We start from the raw sequence: 15,703 nt of genomic DNA on the forward strand, positions 1-15,703 counted from the left end.
CTAACACGCGCACACACACAGCTGTGTTTGCAGGAGGACAGTGCATTTGTGCAGACCTTCACTCAGATGACATTTCCTGCTCCTCTCTCGATGCCCTCTGGTTGGCTGGAGTGAAAAGGGTGAGTTCTTTCATTACTGTTCAAATTGCTTATGGCTGCTGAAAATCAGTCTTGAGGCAGCAGGGGATCTCAAAGGACATCCTGATTCAACCCAAGTGTGGGGTGATGGTTTTGAGCACCAATTACAGAATAACTTACTTGTAGAACAACCCGGGTTTGCAGGCATAACAATCTTGCAAGAAGGATTGGGCAGGGATATGTGGTCACTAGCATGACGTCTAGAGTTAGTGCTCAATAAATCTCAGTGTTTTTCTCCTGCGGGGCAGAAAAAGAATGCTTTCAGTTTTATCTGCCTGGGTTTGTTCACACCAGTCATGCCATCCGATCTCCTCCATCCTGACTCCCTGCCTTGCCGGGCTGGCTGTCACTGGGTTCCCTCAGTCTGGTTACAGCAGCCAGGGCGCCCACCCCTCCAGGGCGCCAACCCCTCAAAGCAGAGCTGCTCTGAGCTGGGAATGTGGTCCTTTTCCCATTAGGCTCAACAAAGGCATTTCCCCCCAGAGGAGCTTTAGGAAATGGAAAGATTTTGACGCAAAGAGGCAGGCATCTGAGCTCCCATAATCTGGGGACCCCAGAAGTAGGCAGGAGTGGCACCCACAGTTTAGAATAGTCAAACATCAACACCCCAGGCCTGGAAAGGCCCCCTCCTCCTGCCAGCCAGAAGTTCTGCCGGCTCTGATTAAAAGCAAACAATGACTCAGAGATCTCAGTTTAAACAGTGCGGCAGCATCTTGTACTAGAGAGAAATTGAGAGCAATCTAAGAGGCTCACATTGGGAAGGTGGAACAGCCATGGGAGGCAGCAATACACAGCTGTTAGCAATCCTGGCGATGGGGAGTACTCAGTAACATGGAAAAAATGCTTACAAAATAAATATTGAGCTCCCAAAAAGGATATAAAATGCATATGTGGCTGATCTCTGGGGAAATAAGAAAAGGGAGATTTAGACAAAGCCTTAAAAGTGGCCTCTGGGTGGGGCTGAGATTGTGACTCCCCATTGGCTGGGTGGCCTTGAGTCAGTTACCCCACCTCTCTCCCCACCCCCCCCAGGCTCCCTGTTTTGTAAAATGAGATTACTGTCACAATATCTAGGGCTTCCCAGGTGACGCTAGTGGTGAAGAACCCCTGTGCCAAAGCAGGAGACATAAGAGATGCGGGTTCCACCCTTGGGTCTGGAAGATCCCCTGGAGGAGGGCATGGCAACCCACTCCAGAATTCTTGCCTGGGGAATCCCATGAACAGGGCAGCCTAGTGGGCTACAGTCCATGGGGTCACAAAGTGTTGGACATGAAAGAAGCAACTTAGCATGCATGCACGCATGTCACAAAATCTGCCATGAGGGTTGATATCCAAATGAGAGATTCAGTTCCTGCTTCAAGATTCAGTTCCTGCTTCATAGAAGGGGGATCACAGCGATAATTTTATGGTTGAGTGATTAAAGTTGTGCTGTTTGTTTTTGCTAATAGCAGCCTGTTTTGCTTGCATAACTAGTGAGACAGGATGAGACAAAAGGAAAAGAGAAAAAAGGAGAAAGCAAGAATGAGATTCCCAAATCAGAGGAAATGCTGGTCCACGATGAAATTAATCAGATGCCTATCTCATCAAAATAATGGTCAGTTGTTTCTGAAATAATAAGATGTGCTGGTTTCTTCTGTAATCTTAGTCTTCTCCCACCAAGAGGTGGAGCCCCCCTCTCCGCCGCCTCCACTGGTCCTGATCCACCCAGATGTCTGTAACAAGCTCTACACTCATCAGCCCTCCTATTTAATCATTTTCCTTGTTAAAGACCTCAGACCACAGAGAGGCATCCCACGATGTGCCCTGCTTTTCTGAGAGCATGGGGGCTTCCGGAACAGAGGCTTTAAAACAACAGCCCGGGGTGGGATTAATTGAAAGGACCACAACTCGCTTCTGCCTTTCTGTCTGCTGGCTCATTGGCATTTTTGCCTGGGCCGGCATCTAACATCTGCCACTAATTGGGATGGCTCTGCTCTTGGAGAGAGAGGTGATGATTTTACTCCTTATCACTGCGGTGTTTACTTGCCCTTAGGGAAGGGCTGGGGAGAGGAAGATGATAAAGTACACCGTTGCTGCTGGGAAATGTATGATGAGTCCAATTAATTGTTCTGCTGAAGCCCTGGGCTTAAATACTGACACAGGGCGGGGCAGGGAGGTGAGCTTCTGTATCCCCTCCCAAGAAAAGAATAAGTGTCACCAACTCAGAAATCATTGGAAAGGTGACTCATTATAAAAGCCAGGCCACTCACTGTTATTTTTGTGGAGGCTGGTGTTGTTTCAACTAAGTCCTAGTTTATGTGGCTTGGGAGTGGGGGCAATAAATTAGACCCCCTTGGCAAAGCAAAGTTCTCAGTTATTTTTTCTTCCTCATTCTCTCATTTAACAAACTTTTTTTTCAGTATTTTTATGTTTAGAATATACTTTGTATGATATTCATTGTATACACAAAATATGCAAGCGTGCGTGCTGAGTTGTGTCCGACTCTTTGTGACCTTATGGACTGTAACCCACCAGGCTCCTCTGCCCAAGGGATTCTCCAGGCAAGAATACTGCAGTGGGTGGCCGTTTCCTCCTCCAGGGTATCTTCCCAACCCAGATATCAAACCTGTGTCTCCTGCATTGATAGCCAGATTCTTTACCACTGTGCCATCTGAGAAGCCCATATGTACAATATACAGTTGTATAATTGAGAATGAACCAGCAGACAGAGACATCCAGCAGACATTTATATGCAGGCCCTTGTGTGGACATAAGTGTTCAGTTTATTTTGGTAAATACTAAGAAGCATGATTTCTGGATTGTATGGATATTTATAGCAGCTTTATTCATAATTGCCAAAGCTTGGATGTAATCAAGATGTCCTTCAGCAGGTGAATGGCTAAATAAACTAAGGTACATCCAGACACAGAGGCTTTCTTTGTGACTCAGTGGTAAAGAATCTGCCTGCAACGCAGGAGACACAAAAGACGGGGGACTGATCCCTGGGTCAGGAAGATCCCCTGGAGCAGGAAATGACAACTCACTTCAAGACACTTGCTCCTTGGCAGGAAAGCTATGACAAACCTAACCAGTGTATAAAAAAAGCAGAGACATCACTTTGCTGATAAATGTCCATATAGTCAAAACTATGGTTTTTCCAGTAGTCATGTACGGAGGTAAGGGTTGGACCATAAAGAAGGCTGAGCGCCAAATAATTGATGCTTTCAAATTGTGGTGCTGGAGAAGACTCTTGAGAATCCCTTGGACTGCAAGAAGATCAAACCTGTCAATCTTAAAGGAAATCAACCCTGAATATTCATTGAGAGAACTGATGCTGAAGCTAAAGCTACAATACTTTGGCCCCCTGATGGGAAGAGCTTAATCATTGGAAAAGACCCTGATGCTGGGAAAGATTAAGGGCAGAAAGAGAAGAGGACGACAGAGGATGAGGTGGTTAGATAGCATCACAAACTCAATGAATGTGCATTTGGGCCAACTCTGGGAGATAGTGAAGGACAGGGAATTCTGGCGTGCTGCAGTTCATGGGGTCAAAAAGAGTCGGACATGACTTAGCGATGGAACAACAACATCCAGACAATGGAATATTATTTGGAGCCAAAAACAAATGAGCTTTCAAGCCATGAATAGACATGGAGGAAACTTTAATGCATATTATTAAGTAAAAAAAGCCAACCTGAATACTTTGCATGAGTCCAAATATGTGACATTCTGGAAAGGACAAAATTACTGACATACCTTGAAGATACTTTGACTTTGGTTCCAAAGTCCCACAATCAAGTAAATATCACAATTAAGTGGGTCACACGAATTTTTGGTTTCCCAGCACATGTAAAAGTTACATTTACATTACACTATGTAAGTGTGTAATAACATGGTCTTTTAAAACAATGTAGATACCTTAATTAAAAAATACTTTCCTGCTAAGAAAATGCTAACTAACCTCTGAGTCTTCAGCAAATTGGGGTCTTTTTGCTGGTGGAGGGTCTTGCCTCCATGTTGACAGCTGCTGACCAATCGAGGTGGTGGTTGTTGAAGGCTGGGATGGCTGTGACAATTTCTTAAAACAAGAAAATGATGAGATGTATTGCATTGATTGCCTCATCCTTTTGTGAATGATTTCTCTGTAGCTTGCAAAGCTGTCTGATAGCATTTTACCCACAACAGAACTTCTTTCAACACTGGCATCAAACCTCTCAAACCCTGCCATTGCCTTAACAACTAAATTTATATAATACAGTCTTCACACTGCCTTCACCAGGAGTAGATTCCATCTCAAGAAACCACGTACTTTTGCTCAACCATGAGAAGCAACTATGCATCTGTGAAAGTTTTATCGTGAGATGGCAGCAGTTCAGTCTTCAGCTCCAGGCTTCCCAGGTGGTGTTAGTGGTAAAGAACCCGCCTGCCAGTGCAGGGGACATGAGAGACTAGGGTCCGATCTCTGGGTCGGGAAGATTCCTTCATGGAGGAGGGCATGGCATGGAGGAGGGCATGGCAACCCACTCCAGGATTCTTGCCTGGAGAATCCTATGGACAGAGGAGCCTGGCGGGCTCTAGTTCATGGGGTCACAAAGAGTAGGACACGACTGAAGTGACTCAGCACTCCACTTCTCATTCTAGTTCTCTTGCTGTTTCCACCACATCTGCAGTGACTTCCTCCATTGAAGTCTTGAACCCTTCCAAGTCATCCATGAGGATTGGAACCAACTGCTTCCAAACTCCTGGTAATGTAAATATTTTGACCTCTTCCTATGAATCACAGGGCTTCCCTTGTGGCTTAGCTGGTAAAGAATCCTCCTGCAGTGCGGGAGACCTGGGTTCCATCCCTGGGTTGGGGAGATCCCCTGGAGAAGGGAACGGCTACCCACTCCAGTATTCTGGCCTGAAGAATTCCATGGACTGTATTGTCCAAAGGGTCGCAAAGAATCAATGTTCTCAATGGCCTCTAGAATGGTGACTCCTTTCTGGAAAGTTTTCAATTTACCCTGCTCAGATCCATCAGCGGGATCATTATCGATGGCAGCTATAGCCTTATGAAATGTTTTTTTAAAAAACATCTTAACCAGGAAGAAATAGAAGATCTTAACAGACCCATCACAAGCAAGGAAATTGAAACTGTCATCAAAAATCTTCCAGCAAACAAAAGCCCAGGACCAGATGGCTTCACAGCTGAATTCTACCAAAAATTTAGAGAAGAGCTAACACCTATCTTACTCAAACTCTTCCAGAAAATTGCAGATGAAGGTAAGCTTCCAAACTCATTCTATGAGGCCGCCATCACCCTAATTCCAAAACCAGACAAAGATGCCACAAAAAAAGAAAACTACAGGCCAATTTCACTGATGAACATAGATGCAAAAATCCTTAACAAAATTCTAGCAAACAGAATCCAACAACATATTAAAAAAATCATACACCATGACCAAGTGGGCTTTATCCCAGGAATGCAAGGATTCTTTAATATCCGCAAATCAATCAATGTAATACACCACATTAACAAATTGAAAGATAAAAACCATATGATTATCTCAATAGATGCAGAGAAAGCCTTTGACAAAATTCAACACTCATTTATGATTAAAACTCTCCAAAAAGCAGGAATAGAAGGAACATACCTCAACATAATAAAAGCTATATATGACAAACCCACAGCAAGCATCACCCTCAATGGTGAAAAATTGAAGGCATTTCCCCTGAAATCAGGAACAAGACAAGGGTGCCCACTCTCACCACTACTATTCAACATAGTGTTGGAAGTTCTGGCCACAGCAATCAGAGCAGAAAAGAAGTAAAAGGAATCCAGATAGGAAAAGAAGAAGTAAAACTCTCACTGTTTGCAGATGACATGATCCTCTACATAGAAAACCCTAAAGACTCTACCAGAAAATTACTAGAGCTAATCAATGAATATAGTAAAGTTGCAGGATATAAAATTAACACACAGAAATCCCTTGCATTCCTATATACTAACAATGAAAAAACAGAAAGAGAAATTAAGGAAACAATACCATTCACCATTGCAACAAAAAGAATAAAATACTTAGGAGTATATCTACCTAAAGAAACAAAAGACCTATACATAGAAAACTATAAAACACTGATGAAAGAAATCAAAGAGGACACAAACAGATGGAGAAACATACCGTGTTCATGGATTGGAAGAATCAATATTGTCAAAATGGCTATTCTACCCAAAGCAGTCTATAGATTCAATGCAATCCCTATCAAGCTACCAACGGTATTTTTCACAGAACTAGACCAAATAATTTCACAATTTGTATGGAAATACAAAAAACCTCGAATAGCCAAAGTAATCTTGAGAAAGAAGAATGGAACTGGAGGAATCAACCTGCCTGACTTCAGACTCTACTACAAAGCCACAGTCATCAAGACAGTATGGTACTGGCACAAAGACAGAAATATAGATCAATGGAACAGAATAGAAAGCCCAGAGATAAATCCACGAACCTATGGACACCTTATCTTTGACAAAGGAGGCAAGGATATACAATGGAAAAAAGACAACCTCTTTAACAAGTGGTGCTGGGAAAACTGGTCAACCACTTGTAAAAGAATGAAACTAGAACACTTTCTAACACCATACACAAAAATAAACTCAAAATGGATTAAAGATCTAAATGTAAGACCAGAAACTATAAAACTCCTAGAGGAGAACATAGGCAAAACACTCTCCAACATAAATCACCAGCAAGATCCTCTATGACCCACCTCCCAGAATATTGGAAATAAAAGCAAAACTAAACAAATGGGACCTAATGAAACTTAAAAGCTTTTGCACTACAAAGGAAACTATAAGTAAGGTGAAAAGACAGCCCTCAGATTGGGAGAAAATAATAGCAAATGAAGAAACAGACAAAGGATTAATCTCAAAAATATACAAGCAACTCCTGCAGCTCAATTCCAGAAAAATAAATGACCCAATCAAAAAATGGGCCAAAGAACTAAACAGACATTTCTCCAAAGAAGACATACAGATGGCTAACAAACACATGAAAAGATGCTCAACATCACTCATTATCAGAGAAATGCAAATCAAAACCACAATGAGGTACCATTACACGCCAGTCAGGATGGCTGCTATCCAAAAGTCTACAAGCAATAAATGCTGGAGAGGGTGTGGAGAAAAGGGAACCCTCTTACACTGTTGGTGGGAATGCAAACTAGTACAGCCGCTATGGAAAACAGTGTGGAGATTCCTTAAAAAACTGGAAATAGAACTGCCATATGACCCAGCAATCCCACTTCTGGGCATACACACTGAGGAAACCAGATCTGAAAGAGACACGTGCACCCCAATGTTCATCGCAGCACTGTTTATAATAGCCAGGACATGGAAGCAACCTAGATGCCCATCAGCAGATGAATGGATAAGGAAGCTGTGGTACATATACACCATGGAATATTACTCAGCCATTAAAAAGAATTCATTTGAACCAGTTCTAATGAGATGGATGAAACTGGAGCCCATTATACAGAGTGAAGTAAGCCAGAAAGATAAAGAACATTACAGCATACTAACACATATATATGGAATTTAGAAAGGTGATAACGATAACCCTATATGCAAAACAGAAAAAGAGACACAGAAATACAGAACAGACTTTTGAACTCTGTGGGAGAATGTGAGGGTGGATATTTCAAAAGAACAGCATGTATACTATCTATGTGAAACAGATCACCAGCCCAGGTGGGATGCATGAGACAAGTGCTCGGGCCTGGTGCACTGGGAAGACCCAGAGGAATCGGGTGGAGAGGGAGGTGGGAGGGGGGATCGGGATTGGGAATACATGTAAATCCATGGCTGATTCATATCAATGTATGACAAAACCCACTGGAAAAAAAAAAAAAACAAGTCAAAAAAAAAAACAAAAACTATAGTCCACCTAGAGGGATGGGATGGGGGAGGGGGAAGCTTCAGAGGCTTGGGATATATGTAGACATGTCTGATATATGTTGTACAGCCGAACTTAACATTGTAAAGCAATTATACTCCAATAAAAAAAATACTTTAAAAAAATAAAAAATAAAAAACATCTTAAGCTTTCTTTTGTATTGGGGTATAGCCAATTAACAAACAATGTAGTGACAGTCTCAGGTGAACAATGAAGGGACTCAGCCACACATATACACCGATCCATTCTCCCCCCAAACTGCCCTCCCATCCGGGCTGCCACATAACAATAAGCAGAGTTCCATGTGCTGTAGAGTAGGTCCTTGTTGGGTATCTATTTAAGTATAGCCGTGTGTGCATGTCCATGATGGGCTTTCCAAGTGGCATGGGTGATAAAGGATCCGCCTGCCAATGTAGGAGACACAAGAGACCCAGGGTCAATCTCTGGCTTGGGAAAACCCCCTGAAGTAGGAAATGGCATCCCACTCTGGTATTCTTGCCTGGAAAATTTCATGGGCAGAGGAGCCTGGCGGGTTATAGTCCACAGAGCCACAAAGAGTTGGACATGACTGATTGACTGAGCACACACACAAACATGTCCAAGCAAAACTCTGTAACTATTGCTTCCCCCTATCCTTCGCATAAAATGTATTTCTTAAAAAGACTTGGAAATCAAAATTACCCCTTAATCCCCAGGCAGTAGAATGGAGGTTGTATAAGCTCTCTCGTTGGTTCAGTCACTAAAGCTGTGTCCGATTCTTTGCAGCCCCACTGACTGCAGCACACCAGGCTTCCTGGTCCTTCTCTGTCTCTGGGAGTTTGCTCAGATTCATGTCCATTGAGTCTGTGATGCTATCTAACCATCTCATCCTCTGCCACCCCCTTCTTTTGCCTTCAATCTTTCCCAGCATCAGGGACTTTTTCAATGAATCAGCTCCTCAAATCAGGTGGCCAAAGTATTGGAACTTCAGCTTCAGCACCAGTCCTTCCAGCAAATATTTAGGGTTGATTTCCTTTGGGATTGATCTACAGCCATACCAATCCTCATGCACCCGATCTTGTCTACCTGATGTGTTAGTAGGCAGGAAAATGATATTAATCTCATTGTGTGTTTCTATCAGAGCTCTTGGGTGACCAGGTACACGGTCAGTCAGCAATCACATTTTCAAGAGACTCTTTTTTCCTGAGCAGTAGGTATCAACAGTGGGCTTAAAATATTCAGTAAACAGATGTGCTGTCATTCAGACTTTGTCATTTCTTCTATTTAGCAAAGGCAGAGACAAGATAGCAAAGAGGGATCTTCCCGACCCAGGAATTGAACCCCCGTCTCCTGCATTGGCAGGCGGATTCTTTCACCACTGAGCCACCAGGCGGGCCTGCCAGTCATCATGCCTGTGTCCGAATCTGTAGAAAGTATAACGCAAAGAGTGAACCTTCATGTAAACTGTGGGCTCTGGCTGATAAGGATGTGTGAAGGTGGGTTCATCAGATATAACAAAGATACGGCTCTGGATGTTCAGAGTGGGTGCGACTGCATGCGTGGGGGCAGGGAGTATATGGGAATTCCATGCTTTTCTCTAACCTAAAGCTGCTCTAAAACATAAAGTTTACTCATTAAAAACAGTTTTGAATGAGTGAACGACACGATTACTCCTTCCTCCTGTCCCCATGATCATTGCTTGAACTATGATGTTTCTGCTCATATCATTCTATTCCATGTTCAAGTTTTACAACTTTTACATGTCTCTTTGCCCCATAAGCTGTAAGTGCAAAGATCCTCTACCCTCCACTGGAGGCTCTGCTGGATTATCAAGATGAAGCAAAAGTGCAAATTCCCAGAGACTTGCCTGGTGATCCAGTGGTTATAGAATCCACCTTGCAATGCAGGGGACGTGGGTTCAATCCCTAGTTTGGGAACTAAGATCCCACATGCCACGGATCCACGAAGCCCGTGAGCCACACTAGAGAATCCATGTACTGCAGTGAAAGATCCCGCAGCATGCAAGGAAGGTACAGTGTGCCGAAACCAAGACACAACACAGCCAAATAAATAAACAAATTGTGTGCTTAGTCATGTCAGACTCTTTGTAGCCCCATGGACTGTAGCCTTCCAGGCGCCTCGATCCATGGAATTTCCCAGGCAAGAATACTGGAGTGGGTAGCCATTTCTTTCTCCAGGGGATCTTCCGGACCTAGGGGTGGAACCTGAGTCTCCTGCATCTCCTGCGTTGGCAGGTGGATTCTTTACCACTCCATCACCTGGGAAGCCCAAGTAAATAAAAGATTGCAAATTCCCAATGCTCTTAAAGGCAATTATGGACAAATCAGACCCCATCTCAGGATGACATCACAATGACAAAATCAAAGCCATTGATTGCTGCCAGCGTTCGGAGAAGCCATCTAGTCCTCCTGGCTTTTCAAACCATTTTTAGTATCGGAATCAATTTTTCAAATGAACTGACAGAGCCCCAAACATAAAAGGGTTAACAGAGTGAAAAAACGGTGCTTTTCTGCACAGATGGAGGCTGGATCCCTGAGGCATGTCTGCAAAGTCAGGGCTCCTGGGATCCCTTTGAGATTCACTGATTCGGCCTCCCCATGTGTTTTGCACACAGCATGCTAGGCCCCCAAACTAGGAGAAGCCTTACAAACACCCGGCGAAGTCCATAGCCTGCACTCCATCTGCCTCTTTAGCTCACGCCCTTACACTCTCCAAAATACATCCTGGGCTCCAACTGTATCAGACCTGCATTTCTGCAAATGTTTCATATCTCAGGCTTCTGTGCCTTTGCTCCACAGTCAAGATGCAGCTCTGATATCACCTCCTCCAGGAAGTCTTCCTGTCCCACCACCCTTGACCCATCCATTTTACCCCAGGGATGAAGTTTGGTCAAGTAGAAGCCAGCACTTCCAGGAATAGGTAGAACCAAAACCTAACAGTCTCGGTGGGTGCAAACCAAACTTTCAAGTGCAAACGAGCAGAGTGATGTTAGGAGGGCCTGGGGAACTGCACCCAGTGACCTGATTTCAGAAGAAAACAAGAGCCAGCGATGCATCTTAAACCAACAGATAGCCAAGTGACCTCTAGCTGTGATTAAAAGCCATAAACACAGACAAGAAAAAACAAACAAACAAACAAAAACAGATCAGGGAAATGTTTATATGCCTAAGATCCCTCCGTGAGCCTCAGATTCCATATTCCTGGCCCCGGAATAAGACCCTTAGGATCTGGACCCTGGGACCTCCTACGACCCTTTCTCCTTTTCCTACACTCTCCCAGGACCCTCCAGGAGCAAGGAACTGACTCCACGCTGTGCCATCATCCTCTTTCTGTATCTCCCACCTCCCCCTCGAGCGCGGGGTCTGCCCTCACTCTCTCTGTCCCTCCCCTCACCCCAGGGTCCAGCCGGAGTCTGGCACAGAATCGGCCCGCAAAGGTTTGCAGAATGGGGTACCATCCAAGCTTTGGTGGTAACACCCGGCTTTCCGCGTGGCTGCAGCGCCCTCTGCCGGGCGCCTCTCGCGGCCGCGGGGGCACTCACCGGAGTCGGGGCGTTCACCACCGAGAGGTTGTACCCGTAGAGGAAGGAGGAGCCGAAGGCGCCCACGAGAGATGCCACGATCAACGAGCAGGACCAGTCCTGGGAAAGGAGAGCAAAGCAGGTCAGAGCCGGCGCTCGGGGGCACAGCCAGGGGCCCGCAGGACGCAGGTGGGCTGTCCTCTTCCCTGGGGAGGATTCCCAGGGTAAGGATGCCAGCCGTCCAGGAGGGGCTCCCGTCTGGGTCCGGTCCAGGTGGGCGTGGCCAGTCCCCGGAGCTCAGTCTGCCGTCCGCCACCCCCCGCCCCCAGCCCCCCGGCCACACGACTGCCCCATTTGTCAGGCTGCAAGAGATCTATGCAACGCAGACTTAACGTCCTTCGCAGGTGCTGTGAGCAGCTACAACCCTGTGATTTTAGCAGAATCTGGCCAGTCTCTGACTCATCTCCGAGGTAAAAAGCAAAGCCAGGCTAAGCTGCCAGCAGCAGCCAGCTGGGTTCTCTCGCTAAAAGCTACGGGGCCAGACATCTGTTCTCAGCGCTTTCTGGGAATTCTCCCACAGACTCATAGGATCAGTACATTTTATCTTGATTTTACAGGTGAGGAAACAGAGGCACGGAGTGAAGGAAAATTACTTGGCTCAAAACAGCCTGGAGCTAAAACTCCCCTCTGGGTCCTCCCCACCATTCTATGCAAAACAAAGAACTCTCTCACCCGGAAAAAAAAAAAATTACATTAAGGTTGATTTGGTCCCAGCCTCTGGCTGATCTCCAGAATTCCTTGCTCCAGCCATTTAAGAGATAACTAATCCGAACAACCCTGGAGAAGAACTGGCCCTCTTAAGACAGTAGATTTTCACATATATATCTATATACTTACTCTTTTCTTGGGTTAGTGCAGCTGCTCACTAATCTCACTGCTGCCCCTTCTCGCCCCATTAAAGGTGATCTGTTCCTGTAAAGTGCCGGTCTCATTCTTTTTTCGAAACCTTGCCCTCTCTAACTCCCTTACTCTACACGGAGCAGACGCTGGTGGTGTCTGGGATGGAGACCAGAGCCCACCCAGGTGGTCCGGCTCCAGCCCCCCTGCAGCACCCGCTGCACCACACTGCCTCCCCCACTGACTCCTCTCCTGGGTGCAGCGTCTGGGGGGCTGACGGCCCCAGGAGGCACACACCCCAACACGTGCTCTGTTCCAGGATGTGCTGTCCACCTACAGGCTGGTGTGAGCACCTTGGCACAAGGACCCGCAGACAGAGAGACAGGACTTGGCCTGGAGGGCCAAGCACTTGTCTCCATGTAATCCTGCCCGCTGGACCCATCCGTGGATGGCCACAGCCACCATGGGACCGGGAGTACAAGCAGCTGGGCCCCTTGGCAAAGGCTGGCCAGAGGCAGGGGCTGGAGGTGGGAGGGGCTGCCATCCTAACCTGGCGAGGAAAGCGTGGACCACTTGTCAGAACCTGGGAGGCGGGGGGGGACCTGGTGCTCTCAGAAGGCACTTTCTCTCCATCATTTTTCATGTGTGTGTGTGTGTTCCAGGTGCCAGACCCTGACGAAGCTCAAGGGATGCAGCAGTAGACATGATATTAATTGTTGAGGCAAGGAAATAAATCAAACCCTGACCAGAAAAGGAAGCTAGACTCTGACAGCCAGTTCCCTGCTTGGCCCACCTTGGCAGCCTCCTCCATCACAATCTCCAGTGCTGGACTGCTCCACCGTGGCTCTGGGACCTGTCCAAGGTCTTGACCTTTCTGGGCCTCAGCTTGCCCAGCTGTAAAATGAGCAAATTGTAGCCCACAGCTGTAAATTGTAGCCACAGCTGCATAGACTGTTGTGGATGTGCAGTTGGCTGAGGACGTTGAGAGGGTGTGTGCACACAGCCACTGTTCTGAAAGGCTGTTTCCTCTGTTTTCTCTCTCTGCTCCTTCTGACCAAGCCGTGCAGAATGCCTGTTGCCTAAGCTACGTGCCAAAGTCTCTCACCCTGGTTGATGCCCCTGTGCCCCTTGAAATCCTCCCTTCTGGAGACCTTCATATCTAAGACCCCTTGAAAGTCACCCTGAAAGTCCCACCTCCTCATTTTTACTTTTCTATCTATTTTGTCTGACCCCCATCTCTGCCGAGGCTTCCCTTGTAGCTCAGTCGGTGAAGAATCTGCCTGCAATGCAGGAGACCTGGGTTCAATTCCTGGGTTGGAAAGATCCCCTGGAGAAGGAAATGGCAACCCACTCCAGTATTCTTGCCTGGAGAATCCCATGGACAGAGGAGCCTGGAGGGCTACAGTCCATGGGGTCGCAAGTGTTGGACACGACTTAGCGACTAAACCACCACAACACCATCTCTGCCAGTTACAGTTGTATAAACTTAGACCAGTAATATAGTTCCTCTGTGACTTGAAGTCCTCGTCTGTGAAATGGGGATGTTAACAGACCTGTTACGGAGTCCAAACAGGCCGAAAAGACAGCAGACAAATGTCTCAAAACAACCATCTTATCAGGGTCTGGATGCCTGGCTCTTTTATAGAACATAGATGGGGCAGGGGAGTTGTGAGGAAACAAAGTAAAAAGGTCATTAATCTTGCAAGTATCTCCTAGAATGGTAAGTCTTGGGCAGGGACTGTGTTAACTTTTTCCTTTCTGCAGTGTTCTGAACAAAGGCACTTGAACAGTCGGCCAGAGGGACAGGGTTCTCTGAAGCAGGCCCTTATATATGATCATAATAACAAAAGCCATGGAAAGCAAGTCAAAGAAACAGTTCCAAAACAGAGTCAGAATTGGCCCTTCCCTGCAACAGACCCACCTCATGGGATATTCTGCAGAAGAAAGAAGTTAGAGTAGGTGTCCGGGGGTAGGTACCCTGAGTACCAACAGCAGAGGCTGGATAATTGGTGTGGGTCTTACTTTTTGAAGGTGGGGGTCTTGCTTCCAGGCCCCAAACCTGCTGAGAAAGTGCTCTGTAAATACTGGTGATCAGACGGAGGCCAGAAGGAGGATTTATGGACCATAGAGACGGACGCTGGCAAGTGTGGGGCCAGAGTGCTTTCTGCAGTAAGAGGAGCAGGGACTGAATGGGATGCATTGATGGAACAGAATCACTTTTGGACACCAAGCCCAACCTCCATCGCCTTTCATCTTTAAACTCATCCTCTGGGGCTCAGCTCAGATGTTGCTCCTTTTGATCCCTGGGCTGTGTGGGTCCCCGGGCTTCCCTCACTCCTAGCCTTGGTCATTACGTCCTTGTCTGCACCCATCGGAGGGCAGAGAAGCGCAGCTGAGAGCCCTGTCCCCCAGAGCCCCCAGCCCTGCATGCCCGCCAGGTCTCAGCACCCACCCCACGGTGGGGATGGAGACTATGGGAGGGCACAGCACCGCGCCTGTGATGAGAGCAGGTCTTTGTGTGGCCTCATTGCCCGAGCACGGCCACGCTGCCAGAAGAAGCTGGCAGGAGCCCAGGGAGCTGCGATGTCAGAGCTGGAGCCCCGCAGCCAACGTCACAGGGTCCAGGAGCCAGGAGTCAAGACCAGAGGCTTTTCAGGAAGGCCGAGAGAGCCCTCCGTGGCCCGGACAGAGGCCAGGTTCTGTGTTTACCTTTCTCCTCCTGCCCAGCATCACAGTCCTCGGATGGGCACGCCCGTGAGGCCCTGGGTGGCTGTGGGTAAGGGGAGCTGAGCTGTGTCCTGTTTGGCGAAGACCCGCCCGCTGGCCCTCCCCGCAGCTGGCTCGCCCGAAGCACCTCCAGTCGGGGCTCTGCCAGGCCATCTCCCTGAATCAGGAGGCAGAGTCCATGGAGGCAGGGCACGGGGGCGCCGAACAGGAAATGTGGCAATTGTATCTTGTCTGAACAGGAAATGGGCAATAAAAAATTTTCCCCATTCACAAGTCTTCTCCGCAGCAGCTGGAGAGCCCTGAAAAGGAAATTTCTCTTCCCAGAAATCACCACCCTGAGTACCTGATTCTTCTGTCTACTTAAAAAAAAAAGAAAGAAAGAAATTGCATAGCGTGAGAGTTGTGAAATTTTATTTGGGGCAAAATGAGGACTGTAGCCCTGGAGACAGCACCTCAGATAGCTCTGAGAAACTGCTCCAAAGAGGTGGTGGGGGAAGGTGAATATATAT

General features: G+C 46.8%; 1 protein-coding gene across 1 annotated transcript in view; it reads right to left on the minus strand.

The window, feature by feature from the left end:
• The window catches only part of SLC2A9 (solute carrier family 2 member 9), a 220,702-nt gene that overhangs the window by 196,766 nt on the left and 8,233 nt on the right, over window positions 1-15,703 (minus strand). Inside the window, exon 3 of the mRNA XM_043448459.1 lies at window positions 11,592-11,690. Coding sequence (XP_043304394.1) covers window positions 11,592-11,690 — 99 coding nt within the window. The remainder of the gene's footprint in view (window positions 1-11,591; window positions 11,691-15,703) is intronic.

This window comes from Cervus canadensis, chromosome 26, assembly GCF_019320065.1.
Source record: "Cervus canadensis isolate Bull #8, Minnesota chromosome 26, ASM1932006v1, whole genome shotgun sequence".
In the NCBI taxonomy this organism is placed as follows: domain Eukaryota; kingdom Metazoa; phylum Chordata; class Mammalia; order Artiodactyla; family Cervidae; genus Cervus; species Cervus canadensis.